The 22,798-nt window shown below is 42.5% G+C and overlaps 1 protein-coding gene across 1 annotated transcript in view; it reads left to right on the top strand.

Moving 5' to 3' along the window:
- Positions 1–8,179, top strand: part of RCL1 (RNA terminal phosphate cyclase like 1) — a 51,930-nt gene extending 43,751 nt beyond the window's left edge. The window contains exon 9 of the mRNA XM_011376653.2: positions 7,382–8,179. Coding sequence (XP_011374955.1) covers positions 7,382–7,532 — 151 coding nt within the window. The 3' untranslated portion in view covers positions 7,533–8,179. The remainder of the gene's footprint in view (positions 1–7,381) is intronic.
- The last annotated feature ends 14,619 nt before the right edge of the window (positions 8,180–22,798 follow it).

The following is a 22,798-nucleotide window of genomic DNA, read 5'->3' as shown; positions in this document are numbered from 1 at the left end:
AGACTTGAATTATTAGTAGCACAGTTAAAGAAGTACTTCCCATGGATAGTAAATGAGGTTGCTATAAGCAACCTGTTTGAGCACTGACATCTGGGTGTGTGTACATGTGCTTATATACTTCAGATCATAACATGGCCATCTGCGGGTGAGGAGTATATGGGTGCTTCTTATGTGGGAGGACATATTCAGGTAGATAATGAGACTGAACTGTCCTTTTTCGGTTATCATGGTACCGATGCTGTATATCTGAAAGGTACAGTACTGTGATAACTGAAGAATGGTGGTGCCATCACATTGAGAAAGGGGCAAGCATTGCACTACTGGACCATGGCTTAGAGGGTGGGTGTACGGCCCCAGGAACTTGAAAGAGATTCTTTTGGAGGCTTTTTTTTTTTTTTGACTTGGTGGTGGGAAGTTTTTTTTTGGAACAAGGAAATACATTCTGTTAGCAGTGGGGGAAGACCGATAAGCAGGAAACTGGTGAGGACCACATTATCTGCTGATAACTTGTGTAAAGTATTTCGCAGGACAGGAAACCTGAAATTGAGTAATTGGAAATGGCACGCTAACATCAGGAATCAACATTGCTAAAATAGACTTTGTAGTCAAGGCATTTGGAGAGGAGGTAAAGGCTGGGAGTACAGCACCCCAAATGCAGAGATTCGCTTCCTGTGGAGAGCCTGCTGGAAGCGGCTGACAGCTCTGTGACCACCACAGCCCCCTTTAGCTTCTTAGCTGTCTCATTGTTGCTACTTTCCCAGCTTCTGCTTCAGGGCAGCAGAAGGCATAACTGCTCACACAGCATGAGGCGGTGTCTAGAAATGTGTGTGGTCATGGGGCATGGGGTTTGGCAGAACATTATGTGAAAAATGGAATATATATTTTTCTTTTTCCTTCACACTTTTTATTTTTGCTTTTAGAGATTTTTTTTTTTCCCAGTTTGGCTACAGGGCCTTTATAATTTTTTCAAGTCAGCTGCCCCTGTAGTGATGGTCAAGATGTGACTGGACACTTTTTAAAGTTCCTGTGTCCTCTTCACCAGATGTTAATTGCAGTGTCTTGTCTTCCAGAAACGTTGCCTAAAATTACTACATCTCCTGAGAAAACAAAGTAGTCTGCTGGAGCTTTACAGGAGTGAGACAAATTATAAAATTATGTTTTGAGACTTGGGACTTGTAGGATATTCTCTCTCTGGGTTACCTCCTAGGGTTTCATGCAAGAGGGGCTGCCATGGGGTCGGAGCTTTGGTCTCATCTGTAGAGAAGGTGAATGGTCTGAAGTCATGGGCTTGTGGAGATGAAGTGAAGTTTAAATGAGGTCAGGTCCTTCGTGCTCCTAGCAGTACACCTGCCTGGAGGATCCCAATCGGTGCTGGACACCGTGGTTCCCCTCGCCCTACCCCAGTTTGGGAAATCCAGTCTCCCATTAAGGTGACTTTGAACACCAGGAGGCCCAGTAAACTTGCTTTGGGCAATCTCAGGCCTGAAGTCAGTTGTAAATTGTTTGCTCAGCTGTCTATAAATTTATATCCATTAGTTTTTAAATTTATGACTAACTTCCTGCAGTCATGTTGCTAAACAAACTATACACGTCTTATTTACTGTTCCCAAGAATTCTGTAAGGTAGATGTTTATTATAAAAACTTAACAGTTTACTGTTGGCCAGATGTTGTTTTAAGTGCTTAAGAAATATGAACTCATTAAGTTTTCATAATAACTCTATGAGGATGATAAAGGCAGGTAGTATTGCCTGCTCCATTTTGCAGGTGAGAAGACTGAGGCATAGAGAGATCAAGTCACGTGCCCAGAGCTAGACAGTCAGCAAATGGGGTTCAGACCCAGACAATCTCTTCCAGAGTCCATGCTTTTCTGACCCACTGCACCCTATGTAAGAGCTGGGATTCTTTTGTTGGACTACAAGTACGTCTGCCTGAGGCAGGTCGCCATGCCACATCTTTTGAGAGAGTCCTTGTTTCAAATTCTGCTGTAAAATGATCTCCTTCTATCTTTAGTTGGAGGTCTAAAATAAACCACGCCACTCTAAAGTTTTTCAAACTTTAATAAGTTACCTCTTTCTACTACTTGTGAAGTCCTGGGGAGGAAGAGCCCAGTATCCTTGTTAAACACTGACTAACTAGGGGTTCTTGGTTTACCCAGTGTGTAGCATTGCAATGTGAAGATCAAATGAGATAATGCAGGAAAAACTGCTGGCCAAGCCTACTGCCATTTGGGTTCAGTGTAACTGCTCTTCTGAGCCAGCCCATTAACACTCCACCTTATATTTGTGATTGGTGTTTAAACTCTGCAAAGCTCTGTCATCTTTATTAAGCTGTTTGAACCCCAGAGTGTATTTGGCATATGGTAAAAGCAAGTGATATCTTTACTTTTCAGATGAAAAAGAGAGGTCAGTGATCTGCTTATGGTGAGTTCTTAGCCAAACTTGGCCTGGAACCCACATCTCCCAGCAGTGTAGCCAGCCTGGCTCTGTTTCCTTCTGCCTTTATAATCAAATTTCATAACTTCATTCTTAGAGCAGAGGCCAACTGGGCTTTGGGAAAGCTACTATTTGGCAGAAAAAACACCGTCAATATATTTAAAAGCTGTGGTGTAATGACTACGAGGGCCCCATCCAGCAGATTCTCTTCTCATCCCCAGATCTCCCTTCCCCTCAACCTCTATAGCAACTCTTAAAACCTGAGAAGTAGGTAACCCCAATATCCAAGTGGCTTAGTGGAGCAGGAATCAGGACCCTCTGCTGTAGTTTGTGTTTGGTGCTGTGAGAAAGAGAGCTCATCCATGAGTGCTTTCACTCCTACTCTCTAGCAGGCATCAAAAGAGGGACCTGGTGAGAGCGGCAGTATTTTAAGGGGTAGGGCCGGGCAACCTAGTAAGTCCTGGGTAGTGGAATTTAACGGGCAGATGACTATGAGCCCAGTGGCCATCACCTGTTGACCAGCAGGACTAGTGGAACAACCCACTCTTGGAAGATACATAGGAAAAATTATCTCTATGTTCCAGGATTATCTGAAACCTGCTTGTTAGATGGACTGGAGGCTTTCATGAAAAGGTTATTAGTTTTTGAGAGTGTTTTTGAAAATAAATCACTTTGTCCTGAAAATAAAAATTTTGGTATAGATATAGTTCTCTAAGTCCCTTACACAGGAGTTGCACAGTCCAAGTTGCCTAAATTGGTTAGTCTGAAAAGATGCCAGTTAAACTAATCATGTGTTAAGGAGAAGAGCTGCTCTCAGTGTGCCGTGGCTCTCTTTTGCCTGGCTGTGCGGCCATGTGGTTGGATCTAGAAAGTGTGGATCCTACAGTATAGAGTTGGGATGAGAAGGAAAGGGAAGCGTTCTGCCCTCGAGAGTTGGGGCCTCATGGGGCCTGTGTGGGGCTGGAGCCATGCAGAGCTGTGGGGCTGTGGTGAAGGCTGTAGATCAGCACCGATGTGAATTTGTTCAACTCCATATAGGTATGGGTGATTTTGTTTTCTGTTTGGTTTTTATTTTCTTAAAGAGACTGTTTGTTAGGATTTTGTATTGTCTGTGGTTACTTCTCATCTTCTGACCATATTTACTCTTTGATAGCCCAGCCACAGGAGTCATGGAGAGAATGGGGCTGGAGGTAGGAGGACATTCTGAAACATACCTTAATCCAGTCTCCTATACAGTCTTCCTCAGACAGGCTGAGGGGTTGGCAGAACATTATATAAAACGTGGAAGTGACTTTGCTTTTTCTAACTATTCCAAAGGCTACAAATATCCCAAAGCTGCAAGTATGTAGGCCTGCACACTCAAACCTGTGTTTCTCCTATCCTCCAAGAGATCAGAAGCAAGCTGAGGCCTCTTAGGAATTCTGCCAGCTGGGGCAGGCATCTGGGTTTTCCAGCACAGTCAAACCATTCAGAGGGAAGTAGTCTGGGGAAGCACTGGGGGCGGGCCTGTGTTAGAGCCGAGGCAGCAGTGAAAGAGAGAACAAGCTGTTTTCTCCTTAGAATGCAGACCAGTGGGTGAGATGATTGGTTTTGTCTGCATTGCTGCCAGCTGGAAGTGTTGCCCACAGATGTGCACTGTTTATATATGGGTTTGATGTGTTTATTTTCTTTTTTCCCTAGGACAGGGTAGGGGAGGTTGTGAGGCTGAGATGGAGAGCAAAAAACTGAAAATGTCAAATGGCTGGTAAGACAGGAAAACCAGCAGAAGAACTGACTTCCCTTAATTGCTAAGAATGTTGAAGTCATTTCTCAAAATTAGCCCTAACTCCTAAATTCTACTCGATGCCTTATTATTGAATGCCTTATATAGTGCCTAGCAGGTATATAATAGATTTCAATAATAGATAAGGTTGTTGCCCTTAAGGTATTTATAATAATTTACCAGAGGAGGAGGGGGCAATTGTGAGACAACTATACATAAGCATTTAGATACCATAAGCAGAGCCAAGAATGCAGAAGGTTATTGGCGAGGGAAAGCTTTGTAGAAGGGCTGACAAATAGAATGTTATTTTAAAGATGGAGATGTAGCATCATTATAGGGAGAAGAAAGAGCAAAGAAGTGAGGAATTTTTCTGTTAGCATGCAGCACTCACCGGAACTCCTACTCTCCAGGGTAGTTCCTGTTTCATCTCTTAGCCCTAATATGTCAGTCAGGCAGGGAGAGGAATTGTTTGGGCCTCCTTCTCTCCTTTTTGCCTTTCCCTTCTTTGACTAGATCACCTAGGACAGAGGGACAGAAGGGGGTGGAAAATTTATCACAATAGGCTTTATACTTAGTTTGGTATATGCTGTATGAGGGTGGGAGCCAGGATCAGTGCATTTTTGTTTAACTTCAAAAATATGTATTCATTTATTTATTTTAAACAGCTTTATTGAGATATAATTTATATACCACATAGTTTACTCATTAAAGTATACTGTTCAGTGGTTTTTAGTATTTTCACAAAGTTGTGTAAACATAACCACAATCTAATTTTAGAATATTTTCATCACCCCGGAAAGAAACCCTTTGCCCATTCATGGTTGTTCACTATTCTTCCCACTACTCCCAGCCCTGGGCAACCACTAATCTGTTTTCTGCTTCTATAATAGATTTGCCTGTTCTGTCTATTTCATATAAATAGACTCATACAGTATGAGTTTTTTTGGTGACTGGTTTCTTTCATTTAGCATGTTTTCAAGGTTCACTCAAATTGTTGCATATGTCAGTATTTTGTTCCTTTATATGGCTGAATAATATTCCATTATATAGATATACCACATTTTGTTTATCCTGCCATCAGTTGATGGGCATTTGGGTTGTTTTCACTGTTATGAATAATGCTGCTCTGAACATTTGTGTACAAGTTTTTGTGTGAGTGTATTTTTCATTTTGCTGGATCATATGGTAACTCTTTGTTTAACATTTAGAGTAACTGCCAGACTGTTTTTCCATAGTGGTGACAATTTCTACCAGTAGTGTATAAGTGTTCTGATTTCTCCACATCCTGACCCACACATTCATTATTATCTGTCTTTCTGATTGTAGCCATTCTATTTGATGTGAAATGGTATCACAGTGGTTGTATATCTTCTTTGGAGAAATGTCTGTCAGATCCTTTGCCCATTTTTAAATTGGGTTTTTTGATTTTTTATTATTAGGTTGTTAGAATTTTTTATATATTTTAGATATTAGGTCCTTATCAGATATATGGTTTGCAAATAATTTCTCCCATCCTGGGGCTTGTATTTTCACTTTCTTGATAACGTCCACAAAAGATTTTAATTTTGCTGAAGTCCAATTTATTTTTTTCTTTCATCACTCTGCTTTTAAATGTTGTGTTATATTTAAGACACCATTGCCTAGCCCATGATCATGAAGATTTACTCCTGTTTTCTTCTGTGAGTTTCATAGTTTTAGCTTTTACTTGCAGATCTTTGATCCATTTTGAGTTTATTTTTGTGTATAATATGAAGAAGGTGTCCAACCTCATTCTTTTGCATGTGAAGTTGTTCCAGCACCATTCATTGAGATTATTCTTTCCCCTGTTGAATTATCTTGGCACCCTTCTTGAAATTCAATTGACCATAAATGAATGAGTTTATTTCCTGACTCTCAGTTTTGTTCCATTGATCTGTATGTCAGGACCAGTATTTTGAAAGCTCCTGAGGTGATTCCATGTACAGTTGGACCTTAGAAACATCTGGCTGGGGTAGGGAGTTTGGATAGTCCAGTTGGGAGGGAGCACAACCCAAGGTTGCTAGAATACTTTATTATAGATATGCAGTCCATCTGTTCTTAACCAAAGTAGTATTTTTCAAACTTGCCTGATAAATATCATGAGGGGTGCTCGTGAATAATAGCTTTCTGGCCCCTATGCACTAGGGAGACAGGACCTGGTAAGGGGTGGGGAGGGGATGTCTGTGCATGCGGCCTGTGATTCTGGGCTCTTCCACATGGACATGTCCTCCCTCTCAGTTGCCAGTTGGTCAGAACCATCAGGAATCTGTATATTTAATGAATTATCCAGGTGAGTCTTAATGGTCAAGGTGGCTGTGGTGATGCTGAATCTGTTAGGCCAAGTAGAGGCCTGCATACCTGTACCATGGTCCTTCCATAGAGTTACTATTCCCAAGGTATTGTTGGAGTGAAGCCATCACTCCGTCTTAAAAAAGATGACAAGAAACAACCCCATGAAATTTCTTGCCATATTTACTGGGAGTTCATCCCTGGCCCCCTTATTTAATATTGCCTCCTGCCACATACACACAAATATTGTTATACCCACATTTCCTTCCCATCTGCCTTGTTTACTTTATTTAAATTTCCCTTTTTAAGAACACTTAACTTATCTTGGCTGCCCCACTAGATTGAAAACACCATGGAAGAAGGGATTTTTAGTTGACTGCAACATCTCCAGCACTAAGAGCAATGCCTGGCACATTGTAGACCTTCATAAGTATTTGTTGAGTGAATGGAAGGGTGTTGTTGAGGTTGAGGATGGAGAGAGAGAATTCTGTATTTTGGCAGCAGCAGCAGTCATTCATGATGATGTGAATCATGAGAGTATGTGTTTTTCTCTTTGCAGGAGCCACTCAAAGATTAACATGTAACAATGTCCATTGTAACAAGTGTGTAGAAGAAGATTTAATGTGTCATGCAATAACCTCTAACCTTATTTACTTATTTAATTTATTTTATATTGTGTGCACCTTTGCAAGCTGTCTAAATCCTCTTTGGAAACTGGCAGGCTATAAATAGATATTATTTAATCAGACTTGATGAGAATTTCTTAATTTGGGTCATTCCTCTTGATCTGGAAAATTAAAAGCTTGGGTTCTAGGTGGGAGGAGAATTTCTTTTAAATTGAATTACTACTCTTTTATTCCTCCCTCCTTTTTTTTTTAGGATAGAATTTTTGCGGCATTTGAAGAGCTTTTTCCAGATTATGTTTAAAATTGAAACCAAGCCATGTGGTGAAGAACTCAAGGGTGGGGATAAAGTGCTGCTGACCTGTGTTGGCATTGGCTTCTCCAACCTTAGCAAGACCCTCAAGTGATACTGTCACAGATAAGGGCCCCAACGCCTACAGAGAAAACAGAAGCTGCCAAGGACCCAAAGGGACCAAGTCCAGATTCATCCATAGGATAGCCTCTTGTGTTAAAGTCTTGATTTTCCATTTAAAAACAATCACAATATCTGAATAAAAGACATCTTTATATCATGTGATTTCCAGCCATTTCTCCAGTGGCATTGACATTCCTCAGGAGGCCCTGTCATGGATGAGAGCCCCCTTGGCTTACTCGGACAAAGAATGTGCCTTTTAGGACGTAGTTGTGCTGCTAGACCAACAGCACAACTGCGTTTCAGCAATGCTTCCTCAGTCCACATCCCTGGGCTTCTGTCGTGTGGCCATTTTCCAGACTGTGGAATCTGTTACTGTTTTTTCTGCAAGGACTGACCTTTTTGAACCTTTGTGTCTGTGGGGATTAAATGAGATAACATGAGTGGAAACTCTTTATGACTAGTGTAGTATTATGCAAATGTCAGAAATCGGTATATCAGACTGTCATCTCTTGTCTTTGGAATGGACTCTGCTGTCTTGGAGACAGATGCTGCTCCCTGTCTGGTTCATTGTCTGTGTATGTGGGGGGATGAGTACCTGGGGAGGGCAGGAGTCCAATTAAAGTTATTGGATATTTTCTATATCCCAGATGTGCTCTACATTTGTAGTCTCACAATAGCTCTGTGATATAGATTTTCTTATCTCCACAAGAAAATTCAGAAAGAATATTCTGTCCCTTTGAAATTTATAGTGTAAAGACCTTAGATCTCCTGATTTAAAGATCTAAGTGTTATAGTGTCAGAGTCTGGAATTTTACCTTACAAGCTAATAAGTTAGATTATTACTGTTTCATGAATGCTAGCAGAAGACATGAGAGTCCTCAGTCAGAGACAAAGAACTGCGTGAATCAGCACAGCAAGCAGCATGAGCTTCATGTTTGAATTGGTGTCTCCTGTCCCCATGTCCCACAGTGGTAATATGGACGGGCCCCTGGTAGATGCCATGCACACAGTGGGTTTGCATCACAGCTAAGGAACATGCGTGCTTAGGGAAACTACCTTTTATAGCAGGCCTGCTATGTGATCCAGATGCACACATTACTTCATCTCTCAAGACTCTTGCTGTGAACACAGTTATGAGAAGGGCCTGGGTAATGGCCTCCCCACCAAGGATGTACAGGAACAGCCAGGGCCTGTGGCGGATTGCTCCTGCCAACTAATGAGTCTACATTTGGTGTATTGGAGTTGGTAGATGGAGAAAGATCTAATTCTTTTTACTAGGATTCCAAATGGTATCTCCACCCGGGGTGGGCTTTTGAAGTATGGGAGATCTTTGTCTCCCTCATCTTCTTGGTACACTTTTCTTTTTTAGTGAAAGGGGTCAGAAGAAGTCTGTGGTCTTATGACTGGGGTGTGGGAGGATTTGGAGATTGGAGGGCCAACACTGAAGAAGTCCAGGCCATTTAGAACTGTAGCAGTCTACTTACTGAGAGCTTTACATGCTATATTAGTTTTCTGTTGCTGCATAACAAACTACTACAATCTTAGCAGCTTGAGACAATATTAATTTATCATCTCACAGTTCTGTAGCCCAGAGCTCCTAGTGAGCTTGACTGGGTTCTCTGCTTAGGGTCTCAAGGCTGATGTCAGCTTATAGGGCTACACGCATTCCTCATAACTCGATTCCTTCCATCTTCAAGCCAACAGTGGTGCATCAAATCCTATTGCATCAGATCCTTCACGTGCTTCGAATCTGACTTCCTCTTGTGGTACCAGCTGAAGGAAACATTGCTTCTAAGTGACTCACATTACAGTCTCCCCTGAATAATCTCCCTATCTTATGGTCACGTGAACACAGCAGTACCTAGATGATTGTTTAACTAGCCAGGGGCTGGGAATCTTGGTCATCTGAGAATTTTGCATGCCACACACTGCAGTCTCATTTAGTGCTGCCAACATTTGAACCCAGATCTGTCCATGCTCAGATACAGAACTAAGGGGCTACATGTCAAATACTATTCTACAAGAGCTTTCTATGCCTTGGAACAAGCTCTAGAAATGGTACTGTTGATCAATTTAAGATGGCATATTGACTCCAGGCAAATCATTGCAAGCTGTAGAAGGGACGTGTGCCTCTATCTGCTATAAACATGGAAATATTTGGTGGTTTCTAGCCCTCTATCTGGCACAGCTGCTTTTGGAGTGAGAACATCCAATGGTAGTGGTGATATTACCAAAAGGAGGACAAATTTAATATTTAAACAGCTTGCTCCCAACTCCTTTCAAACACCCAAGAAAAATAACACCATTCCTTGGGAAGAAGCCATCCTGTGCAGGTTGCTGGTACACCTCAGTGTCATTCAGCTCTTGCGGTCTCTGCCTTGTTCTTAGCTTAGCTCCTGATGCGTCCAGCTACCCCGGCGTAATTTGATGAGAGATTCTAGCATTTTTGTTTTTTGCCTTGGCCTGCCTGCTACCCTTGGCAGAGACAGACCACTCAATGAGACTAGTGATTTTTTTTAAAGTCAGATACATGTGTGACCTTATTAGGGTCACGGCAGAATCATTGCCTTTGCCTTCCAGTCAGCTACCAGGCTCTGCTTCTGCCTTTCAGCACCCTTCAACTCTTTTCTGTGTAAACACTAGCCAGCCTCCCTCCATCATGATTATTTTACCATATTCATCAGGACAGTTGATAAGGGGTGGGAGGAAGCTAGGGTATTGCAACAGGACATGCTGATGGGGAAAGAGCAACAGGAGGCCCTGCTGAAATCCACATTACCCTTACAAGGCAGCTAAACCTCATGGTTCTTTTCTCTTTTGTTTGTTTTTTGTTTTATCTTTGCTGATAAAAAGTGGCGAAGGGTATCACTGATTACAGACCCAACAAAACCCCCCAAAACTTAAGTTACACAGCGGGGCCTGTCCTTTCACTGTCACTCTACAAGAAAAGACTGTGATGTGGACATTTTCTGTTAGGCCTTTTGTGTTGGGAGGCTCCTAGGTGAGGCCAATGTTGGCAGCTAATTTTATGGAGACTAAGGGGAAGAGTTGAGAGTACAAAAGGCAGGGAAGGAATTAGGCAGGATGAAGTAGAGGAGGCTTGAAGAAGTGGATAAAATCAAAGGTAGAGAAAAGGAAACACCAGGGAAATAAGGAATTACCACAGTTTGGGCTGCGCCCAAGATGTGGGTGGGATTCGCCTGGACGAGGTGTGGGGAGCAAAGCAGGGTAAAGGAATGAATTTATTGGGGGCCTTGGTCATGGTGAGAGGATTAGAATATGGGATTCATTGAATCTTCCTGTTGGCACTTTGTTGGAAACCAGTGGAGGTACCAGTGGGCAATGTTAGCCAGTCTATGAGGAATGGAAAAGCAGTACCACAGGCCTTATGCCCAACCTGGATCTCCATTGTTCCTCACCCGGCTCCAGAGTGGATGAGATATAATTTGTGCTTAGTCAGAGTGTCCATGTTCGGATGACTCCAGTCTCTTCTTTACAAGTGACTAATCGTTAATGGGAACCTGAATACGCAAGCTAGGTCTTTTTTGCGTTCTAGTTGGCTAAGTCTAAGAAGCCATTTGAATGGAACAATTTATCCCTGTTTGGCATCTTAGGGAGGCCAAGCCACATCATTCTTTTACTCAAGCAAATAAAAACTGACATTTTGTCAGGGGCTGCCTGGGTATGAGGAGACTCTGATTCTTTGTCACTTTTGGTCCATTCCTGTCAGATAGACTGACGCCAAGCCTGAGGCATGGGCCTTGGGGCAGTACCTGTTGAAGGGCCAGCTCAGAATGTTTCTACTCCCTCTCTTCCTGGTTCTTCTGATGCTAGTGGTTCTCGATGTGGATCCTGCTCTGCGAGACCTGTTGGGTCTGCAAGGCGTATGATGGTGATCTCAGGAGGTAAGTGTGGCACGGCTTGCTTTCTGGTCCATTTCAGCTACTAAGTAGCTGTTATGACATTAAATAATTCACGCCCCCCCCCACACACACACATACTTGGGTTTCCTCTGTGGAATCGAGGTGGATGTGTGAGTTGGTGCTAGAAAAATCAGAAAGATGCCCCATGGCAGGTAGGTGAGTTGGCATAAGTATTTTTTTTAAACATTATTAAGATATTTTCTCTGAGGTCTCAAAACATTCTTTTTTCTGTTTCCTCCCCATTCCTAATCCTCTAAAGAGCTTTAATACTTTTTGCTACGAGTTGGGAAATATATTCAAACTAATGAAAGTAGGTGAATTTCTACAAATCAGAGGCCAACTTAAAGACAAAGGAAATGAACTAGCTCAGCTATAACACATGTGGCAACTTCATGCGTCTACTCGGAATACCCTGTCATCATGAGTGGTAGGACTGCTGCTAGACTCACTGGTGGCCATTTGGGCAACTTGTCTCTGTCTTGGGAGTACAGGGTGTTCCAAAGGGAAAGGAATGGTAGGGGCAAATGCCTCTTCCTGCTGCCTCTGAGAATGTAGGACATCCTGAAGCTCTTTATGGTCTTTAAGGAAAGATATTGGTGGGGACTATATATTTTGAAATGATGCCTCTCTTGCTACATATAGGTATCCAACATCAGGGATCTAACATCAGATCGTGACAACTGACTTCAGGCTGTTTTAAGTGCTGAGTGTACTGGTTCCTGGACCTTCTCACGTACTCTGTCAGTCCCATGTTCTGTTTCGACCTGCTATTAAAGGCATTGTGCCTAAGATCTGTAAACTTTGAAGAACCAATAGGAATGTTTGGTGCAAAAAAAAAAAGAAAAAAAACGGAAAACAATACTGGCTCAAAAAAGAGAGCAAAAATAATTATTCACAAAACAAAATGTTTCCCACCTGAATTGTTAAAATATTGAGAACAAGATAGGTGAGAATTTTTTTTTCATAAGCATTCCCAAGCACACGATGATTACAAACAAGTCATAGTTAATTATCTGTTAAATCAGTTGCTGGTCACCAAACAGTTTAAGAAGCAAAATTGTTAAAAGCATTTCAGAATTTTGGGAAGTGGCTATATTTTAATATGTGTGGTTTGATAATACTATCATATAAGGGGCCTAAAGAGTGAAACCATGTAAGCCCTCTCTGCTTACTGAGCCACCTTCTCATTCTTAAAGCCTCAGCAGTTCCTGAGGTAACCTCCCCCGCCAACCCCGATGTATTCCCACTACATGTTCTTATTGACCCCTGAGTGTCTCCCTTATCTCAGCTCTCACCACACTCAGTTGTTGCTTAATTCTCTCTGTTAACCTAGGATGGTATGAACTGGTTGGTCTTTAAAGGTTTGCTGTGGCTATGATTTTAAAGTTGTTTTTGAAAGCCTTTTTTTTAAAAGATTAATTCAGTCGTTTATGAGGAAAGCTTTTGGTTTCTTGAGTTTCAGTAAAGCATTGTGGAAGTAACACAGGGTTAGGAATGAGACCTGTGTTTGAATCCTAGCTGTGTCCATAGATAGGTGGCACTGGGCAGGTCCTCCACCTGAGATTAGTTTCCTCATCTGCACAATGAGAAATATCAGCTGTCAGCCCTGGCATTGAGAAGGTTAGCTAAACGTAATGGTTATGTATTAAATGCTTAGGATTCTTTTAAGCTGTTCAGTTCCTGGTGAGGATTCAAAGCAGTCTTCTGCCTAACAGGTTAATGTCAGCATAAGTGACAGGGTTTATCTTTACATCTGGTACTTGTATATACCCAGCTAGAAGACCAGAGACAAGATACGATGCCTGCATGCGTGTTGGGTCAATTGCCCCATGACCAATGTTACAGAGTTAAAAAGATGGACTACAGGAATTTCTGTGAAGTTCACCATATTCCGACAGGATCCATCCAGTCAGGGTGAAGTGAAAAGGCAGGGCTACCTCAGAGGTGTCCGATCCTGAAGCTACTATGTGCACCGAATGAAACTGAGGAACTATGGTGTCAGCAGACTTCAACGTAGTCTACAGCTACAGTGTCAAGAACTACAGTGTCATCACAATCCAACTCTCTTCCATTTCTCAGCTCTGCTTTCTTCAGTGTTCTCTCCCTTCTGCAGCAGGCATTCTCTGTAATATTCTATTCTCTCAGCAGTCATAGTGGACAAATCTCTCTACTCAATACTTAAAAAAAAAACAATTTCCCAGAATTGTGTCTCCCTCTGCTGCCTCCAGCATGTTTTGATTGACCGGAACCTGGGTCTTATTCTCATCCTTTATGTGGTAGTGATGTCAGCATCACCCACATTGTGTGTATTAAGAGGTGATTCCCAAAGGAAAATCTGAATGCTTTTACAAAGAAGAGAGCGGACATGGGAAGGTGGAAACAACAGTTGTCTACTATAGGTTGCGTTACCTTATTCCCTGAATATTCTCAGAAGGATGTCTCATAATACTTGCCCACCACCATCTTTCACCATCCAAAATCTTGCAGCATTATGGTTTAGAATTTGGTAGATAAGAATGAATTCAATTCAACATATGATGCCTGACAAAGACAACCTCTTTGTATCCAGAAAGCCAAAGTTAATATGGACACTGAGCAAAATTCATCATTTTATCCAGTGGTATTCTTGGGCTAGAAGTGAGAGCATACCCAGGATGATAACACAGGGGGAGGAGAAGTGGCGGTGATGAGTTGTGGGTGTGGGAGCAGCATGTGGATTGTGGGCCAGGAGGAAGAGCAGGGGGCCGGCCTGAAAGAAAGGGAATTTCCATGCAGTATCAGTGGGTGCTCTCCATTGGTTCTGCCTTCGTCAGCCTCTGGAAAGGCAGCTTCAGGAGTGGGGGACAAATATTGGGACTTTTATTCCATTTCCAGGGACACAAGAATTAAAATGATAACAAAAACATAAAGAGCTACCTGTGGAAGAGCAATAAAGACATACGTAAGTGATGACGGGTTATTAGGACGAGAGTGTGATAAATATTTCTCTGATTTTCAAATAATTTTGCACTATTTTGTTTTTATAGTTTTATATAGAATATATACAGACACGGATATATATATATCCGTGTCTGTATATAAATTTAGTTATATTAAAAATCTCAGGTACAACTCTTATGATTTTTCCATCAGCTCCAAGGTAAATAAAGATTGGGGCATACATACTCTTTGTCCCACTCGTCTTCCCTCAAAGAAAGAAAGAAAAAAAAACTACACAAGTGACTTGTGATGTGGCTGGTTCCTGGGGAAGGAGGCGCCACAGACGGAGGGGACTCTCATGGGGAAGGCATGCCCTAGATGCTGGATAAGTGCTTTAGGCTCCTGCACCTTACCCGTCCCTATTCCAGGCCTGGCAGCAGGATTAGGGGTCAGAGCACTGTGCTCAACTCCAATTTAGATCCTGTGAGGTCCACTGTAGCGCTTGTTCAATGACATACTATCGTCATGGAATGCTTTCCCTGGAAAAGGCTCAACAGAGGTGTAGACAACACTGCAACCCACAGACCAGGCTTGGAGAGTCACAATGTACATTAACATAACTCCATGAAGTGCTGCAGTTGAAACTGTCTTTGTTTAACCTACCGCTTTTCAAACTGACTTGACTATGAAACTTTCTATACCCTGCCAAAAAAACCCAAATATATCTATATACACACATGTATATATTACATGTAGTGCTCTTATTTTGCAGATCATACTTTGGGGATTCCTGGTCTGGTAGAATTTTTTAGGAAAAGATAAACTCTTCTATTCTTGATTAGAATATTTGTGAGTAGCTGAGCAGTTGTAGGGAACCTGGTGGAAAATCCAGGCTCATGTCTAACCCTTGCCCTAGCCCTATGGCATCGACCTCACACACATGAGCTTCAAATCAATGGCCACTAGGCCCACCAAGCCCTTTACCATCTTCACTTCTTGTCTGGGCTTCTAGGAATTGGAGGGGTCAGGTATGTAGATGGACTGGAACTTTTTTTTTTTTTTGGTCGTGTGATCGTTATAATGTCGCCAGTTTCTTGAGAGTCACATTGACTGTCCTTTAATTCTTGGCTCAGAGCCTTAACATGGCAGTAGAGCCCACTTGAGCTCTCAGCAAGAAGCGGTCAGAAGATGTAAAAGTTTTGACTAGGGTAGGGGTCCCAGGTAAGTGCCAGAGCCTTGTGGAATCTTAACCCAAGTTTTGGTAATGAGTAAGGGAGAAACTCTTGTGGGAGGGCACCAGGGAAAATTTTGGCCATACTCTTAAGCCAAGCCTGAGCCCCCCAAACACCTGGATTTTTAGAGAACTCTCACCTGCTAGCAGCTATCACTGAGATGCAAAAACAGAGTCCTTGAGGCAGTGGACCTAGAAATGGGAAGAGAGCTTGGGCTTTTTAAATAGACCTTTAAAAAAAAGAGAGACTTTAGCCCTTAAAACAAGCCCATGCCACCCTACTCCTCTACTGATGGGCTTTCCAGAAGGGAGCTTGCCTGGATTCTCTGAGTATCTTCTTCAAAATGTAGAATTTAATATGGGTGCTTTTTAAAGCTGTCAAGGATAAACTTTTGCAGCTCTTGGCAATCTGAGTAGATGCTATTTGCAGTTCTGAGTTTTGTCTTTTGGGAGTTCAGAAGCTGAAATAGCAGCAAAGGTTCAATCAGAGCCCTGAGTGCACCCCAGGTCAAGAAATAATGAAGAGAACTTGAACTCCCTGACCAACTTCAACTCCCTGACTAACCCACCTGAAAGGAAAAAGCGCAAAAAGAAGTGGAAAACAGCCTCAGATCGAAGGGGCATGTGGCCAGTGCCTTTGTTAACAAAACCAAGAAAATAGCTTTGGCAAAACAAGGAGAATCTGCTGGGAGAACAGCAGTGGTTCAGCTGCTCCTGTCCCTCAGGGGCTGTCCTACTTGTCTTATCTGTTTACCAGAGAAATCGCCTGCACCAAAGGATTGTGAACACCGAATTCATAATAGGACTTGTACATTCTTTTATGACTCTCTTTCCAGATGTTAAGAGCTACTGCTGTTGTGAATAATACACAAATTCATTTAAAAGCATTACTGAATTCATATTTGTTCCATTAAGTACTTTCTCAAGCAACAGATTCTATCATGTAGAAACAGGTCTATGAAAATTTTAGATGTTCAAAAGAGGTCTCCATGTTTTCTTGAAAAGGTGGGAATGATTGTTACATTGTATAATTATTTTCTCCCCAGTAGTAGTCTCCTGTTGGTTACCTACTTTGGTCGTGTAATTATTCTGGAATGTTCTGGAAGGTTTGAACTTCTTGGCACAAACCTTGACTATCTGCTTGTGTGTCAGAGGGAGGTAGGTTTGGAAAGAGAAGAAGGTGGGAAACTGAAGAGCAATTCAGTAATTGAATCAGTCTCAATCATTCAAAAAGATGAAATTCCATTTGGCATTACTGGCCTGTGGTTACTAAAATGCTGTCTGAACTGAGCGTCCTTTAGAGATAAAGTGCTGCTTTTTTCCCTTATGATGTTTTCCTCTACAAAGCAGCAGCCTTCCAAGGTGGCATGTGTTCAAGATTTGCCTTGATAATTGTCACTGCTTCATGGATTTCAAAACACTTCCATGAACATTATCCCATTCCATGCTCACAGGCACTTATGTTTAGGCTTAGGGAAGCTATGAAACTTACTCAAAGTAACACAATTAGTGGAGAAACTGGATGTCTCTAGCAGGTCATACCTGGTGCCCTTTCAAGTGGTATTCTTTAAATACTTGTTCAGTATTGATTTAGATTTGGCAGGATGAGCATTTTGTGAGGGAAGGGTAAATGCTGGACAAGGAAGATGCTGGCGATAGCACCTCACTTTTTCATGTCTTCTCAGCAGAAGACCTGCTTCGTCATCTTTTGTTGCCTAAGCATTCCCATTGGAAGTTATATTAGTCAAGATTTTTTTTTTCTTTAGTGTAAGTGACTGAAAACAAACAGGCTTAAGCAAAAATAGGAGTGTATTGATTCATTTAATTCCAACGATGCATCTTATTTTGGGCCTTGCTGGATCCAGGGGCTTAATTGATATCATCACGACTCATCACTTTTGCTGCATATCTCTGGTCTTCTTTCTCCTGCTCGGTTCTTTAGCAGGGTCTCTTCATTGATGGTGTCAAGAGATCATCAGAAGTTCTTGACTTTTATCCTGTCCTCTCAGCAGCCCCAACAGATAGAGTCTCTCTATCTAATAGTTCCCAACAATATCCCCAAAGAGTAGAAAACATGGAATTGACTTGGGTTATTTGCCCAACCAGTAATCAATTACTGTAACCAGAAGGATTGACTGCTCTGCTTGGCCACGCCTGGGTCACATGCCAACTACTAGAGCCTGGTGGAGACAAACCACATGGAAGTCAAACTCCCAAACCACTAAAAGTGAGGGAGGTAGTCTCCCAAGGAAAATACGGCGTGTGGTGTCAGAAGACAAGAAAATGGATGCTGGGTAGGCCAAGGCAGCAAATATATAATACAGAACTATTCTTCTGTCCCCCTTATATCCATCAGCTTATCAAAATATTCCTTTAAACAACATTCAGAATGTTCCTTGAGTAGAACGCTCATCAATACAATTATTGTATTACATTACAAATTGGTTCCCTAGACATCTTCCCAACTGTCTCCTTATTCCAACTGTCTTTAATGGGTAAGGAAGTTGGAGAACAGAAGGACTTGGCCCAGGTTGCACAGCCAGGACAGGACTGAGTTGAGACCAGGTCCTGGCCCTGGACAGTTGGCTATTTGAACCAGTGAGCACTACTGACCCTGCAAGTTGGACAAACCCTGTCGCACAGTCTTGCTTGTCCCACAACCCACCTGGTTCTCCTAGGACCTGAGGTTGGTGTAGGTTGTCACTGCACCAAGAGATCTCCAGACTTAGAAATTAAGCCAACCTAACTGACCCAACTTAATCACAACTTACTTACACCTCTGCAGAGGGTGTGTCATTGTGGTCACCACAGTGAACTCTGTCTAGCATTCAAAATATGGGCATTGATTTAGGTAAAAGAGCCAGCTTAAGAGTCCTCAAAGAGAAATCATCTGGCAAACTACAATTTAGGTTGTTAATAGGAGTAGCATAGGCATGTGAGATTGGGGAGGGGATGTTTTTGCTTTATGTATTCTCTATTATTGGAGCGATTTAGAAGGAGGCACTGAGCTGCAGTGGGATATCTGGGGGAATCACTCTTGGCTGTGAATACTAGGTTTCAGGAAGACTGGCAAATGACTTCTGAAGGGGATCTAGCAGTTGGAGAGAAGACTCAGGACCCAAATATGAGGCTGCCAAGGACCCAGAAAAGTTGTCTTCAAAGGACAAGGACTTTTTCTCTCAGTGGCACTGAACCTACTAGGCAATGCACTTGGTAGGTACACTGGACCTAACACTGTCAAGACCCTGTTGACTGGTGATGATGATCACTGCCCCCCAAGCCTGGCCTCTTCCTTCCTGGACGATTTTACAAGGCATAAGTGAAAATCGCTAAGCCAGCCACACCTAGAGTTTGACCTAAAAGGGAGTTGCTTAGCATATTGACTACGCTTCACTCCAAATGATGTTAGACTTGCCATCAGTATGTTCTGAAAAGATTTGGCATTGCCGAGGACATCTAGAATAATAAAGTGTAAAATATAAATACGAGATATTTGTAACAAATGACTTCTCTTTTGAAATAAGAATCTCATCTCCCCGGGTGATTACTTTGAAGAAGATGTCATTCATTTCCATGAGCAGGGGACACCCTTCACGTCATTGACTGAAGAATGCCTAGTGGCTCCAGCTACACTTAGGGACTCCTCTTCTCACTCTTCTCTCTCTGATGATTGCTTCCCAGAGGGGTCTGGGTCTATTCCCATCTTTACTTCATCCCTTTTTCTTCTCTTGCACTAAATGAAATCTACAGTGGCCAGACTGGCAGGGGCCATGGTTGTATCCTTTTGAATCATTGGTACATGGATGCTAGTTCCGGGCCACTAAAAACCTGATAGTTCTAGGCCACTGAGTTTTTTACAATAAGGAAAGAGATGGTAAAGGGGGGTAAAATTAAGTCATTTTTTTTCTTTTCTGTTTCTCCTTATCAACACAAGCAAAATCCTTTAGAAAACTGCAAAAAGTTGTGCCTGGAGTGAGACGAAACTCCAGATGTTTAAGGGATGAGCACTAAAAGGAGATGCTCAGAAGCGTACGAGTGAGGCACATGAGTGTGGAAGCGAACTGGGGACAGATCAGCTGACCAAGAACTCTACTGTATGTCTCCCTGGGGTCTTTTGGCTGAATTTACCATGCTGGCACATGGTATCGTTTGGGAGTAGGTTGTCCTTAAGGATAATTACAACTTCAAAATTTGACATGTTTAAGAGGTAAATCAAAAACTGAAAGCAATGCCCCTCCCCCGCCCCCACCGCACACCAAAATAATTCTAGACCCAGGATTTCATTTCTCTATGACAATCTCCATTGAACAACTATCTTGGTAGCCTTAGAGATACCAACCTTTCTCAAGTTGGTGAAGAACTTGGTATGGTCTGAGCCCATCCCATAGCTCATCTTCCAAAAGCTGAAGGCTCAGATTGGGTTCTGAGGCGAGTGAAGGGAAGAGTGAAGGCTGAACAGGGCCCTGAGGCTTGGAAAGTTTTGGGGTGGGGCAAGGGAAGGAGAAACCAGGCTGTTGTCACAGACAGTGCCTGGGGACGCTCTCATTGTACATAGGAGCCTGACCTGGATTCATTTGCTGCTGTGGGATCTGGGTCACCAAAACCTGTCCAAGTAAAGGACAAGAACAGTTTGATCTACTCCTTGGTGTTTACCACACTTGAACATTAAACTAATAAATCCAATTGAATGGAACTGTTGCTAAGAATCAAGTATCTGACATCTCCTAGGAGATTTTTTTTTTTCCTAAGGCCACAACTTGCTTTTTCTTACTTTTTAAGTTATTCTTTTAAGTAGGAAAGCGGCTCCCACCTTTACCCTCCACACTCTCATCCTTTGTTGAGGCTTTAAAATGTTCTCAGCAACTACTCTCACAATTAGTTGGAGGGTCAGGAGTATCCAGGCTGGGAGGTCCTCCCAAAAGGTAAGATGAGGAGTTAGCTAATGAGGAAGTAGATTGTGGTCTTTTCAGAAGAAAAGCTCTGGAGGAAAAATATTTGAGTAACAATTACCAGCTCATCTTCTGAATCTCTCTTGCAGCTCTTTGAGACTACAATTCCAGTAGAACCGTGTAGCTCTCAGCATAGGCGCCTTTATGCTGTACTGGTGATGTGTCACATCATCTCCATCTTCTGTTAGTTTGCTGTGGAGAACAGGCAGCCGAGCTGGGGTCTTCTCATCTGTGCGTCTCTCTTAGGGACAGAGGTACCAGGTTTTGTGCTTTCTTCGTTTCTTGTCCTGCCCTCCCCTCCCTTCCCTCTCTTGTGCCCTGGACTGGCCATCCAGTGGTAGTGTTGCGGCACGGGCTGGCTGTTGGGAAAAGAGAAAATTCCTGTTCATCAGGATGGCTACACACTGCCCAGACACAGGCGGGGAATGGCACCTTGGGTGCTGGCTATCGAGTGCCTGTCATGTGGTTTTCACCGCTTCCATTTTTCCACCTCGCAGCTGGTCGCACATGCCATCTTCTTCAGATGTTAGAGTCCCTTGGAAACTGGACTCTGAACTTAGTTCCAGTGGGGTTGACTATGGGCCATCCTTTCAGAATTTCCATCTAGGCCTCCAGTTTCCCTAGAGCAAAAGGAAAACAAATGGCGAAAGGGGGATAGTGGAGTAGGAAGGCGGTCTAAGGACAGTTGTTCTGCCATAAATAAAATTACAACCCAGGCACTGAGTGCAGCACCTTCTGTACCTGTGGCCATCACCCAAACAACAAACACTTCATGTTTTGAGGACTGTATTAGTTTCCTAGGGCAGCTGTAACAAAGTACCACAAACAGGGTGGCTTAAAGTAACATAAACTTATTGTCTCATAGTTCTGGAGGCTAGAAGTCTAAAATCCAGATGTTGGCAGATTTGGTACCTTCTGAAGGAGAATCCCTTCCATGCCTCTCTCCTAGTTCTGGTGGCCCTTAGCGTTCCTTGGCTTGTGGTTGCATCATTCTGATGCTCCATCTTCACATGGTGTTCTCTCTAGGTCTCTGTCTTCACATGGCTGTCTTCTTATAAGGACACCGGTCATACTGGATTAGGGGCCCATGCTACTACAGTATGACCTCAACAGATTATATCTTCAGTGACTATATTTCCAAATAAAGTCACATTCTGAGGTATTGGAGTAGGACTTAAACATATATTTTGCTGGAGCGGGGGTAGTGGTGAGGGAGGGGCACACAGTTCAACCCATAACAAAGACCAAAGTCTGACAGACCTGCAGCAAGTGGACCTGGAAGGAATTTTGCAGGGAACTTAGAAACCCCTGCCTAAATAGCGGTCTCATTAATTCTACAGGGACAGTTGTCTAAACTCCATCATAAAACCCTGTATTTGTATATGTTGTTTTATTAGGATTTTTGTGGCAGGTAATAGACATGAATTTATATGAGTCAGAGCTATTTGGGTTGCAAGTGATGAAAACCCAGTTTCAGTTGGCTTAAACAAAGAAATAAAAGAAATTGATTTACATAACCAGAAAATCTAGGATGGATTTAGCTTTAGGCAAGATAGAATCAAAGACTCAGATGATGTCTTCAGAGTTTTTTCTCTCTCTCTCTGTCTCCTGGGTTGCCTTGTTCTGGGTTTCAGACAGCAGCTCTTCACAAAGAGAGTAAAATGGTGCTGAGTGTCCCAAACTCACATCATCTCAGTTTAGCCACCCAAGCAGAAAAAAACTTCTCTTTTCAACTCCCTATATCAACCTAAGGAATACATCGATTGGCCTTATTTGGGTGATGTACCCATACACACACCAATCACTGGCCAGGGGGTTAGGGTACAATGATTGGCCTGCCTGGATCATGTGCTCATTCTTGGGTGGGGTGGGCAGAGTATCCACGATGGTTTGTCTTACTACAACCTCATGAAAATTAGGGGAGGAATCCTCTCAATTCAAAAGAAAGGGATGGGAAAACACATTGTTAGACAAACACCATTGCTGCTATGATTCACTGTATAGTTAAAGCTAACTTAAAGAGAAAGGAAGGAATTTATTATAAGGATACAGGGGTGGGCATACAGCTGGGCCTTAGGAAAGAACTCGAAAGCTATCAGGGCCTAGGAATCTTCCTTCTGCTGATATGCTTCATTCTTCTCTCTCTGAAATTTTCCTTTCTTTGCTTCTTAGTCTACCTATTGAAAAGAAAGAGGTTTCTCTACAACCTCCTAGTTTTATTTTCTTCATTCGAGGA

The sequence above is a fragment of the Pteropus vampyrus genome, unplaced genomic scaffold (assembly GCF_000151845.1).
Source record: "Pteropus vampyrus isolate Shadow unplaced genomic scaffold, Pvam_2.0 Scaffold301, whole genome shotgun sequence".
Classification (NCBI taxonomy): Eukaryota; Metazoa; Chordata; class Mammalia; order Chiroptera; family Pteropodidae; genus Pteropus; species Pteropus vampyrus.
This window is presented reverse-complemented; position numbering and strand designations above follow the sequence as displayed.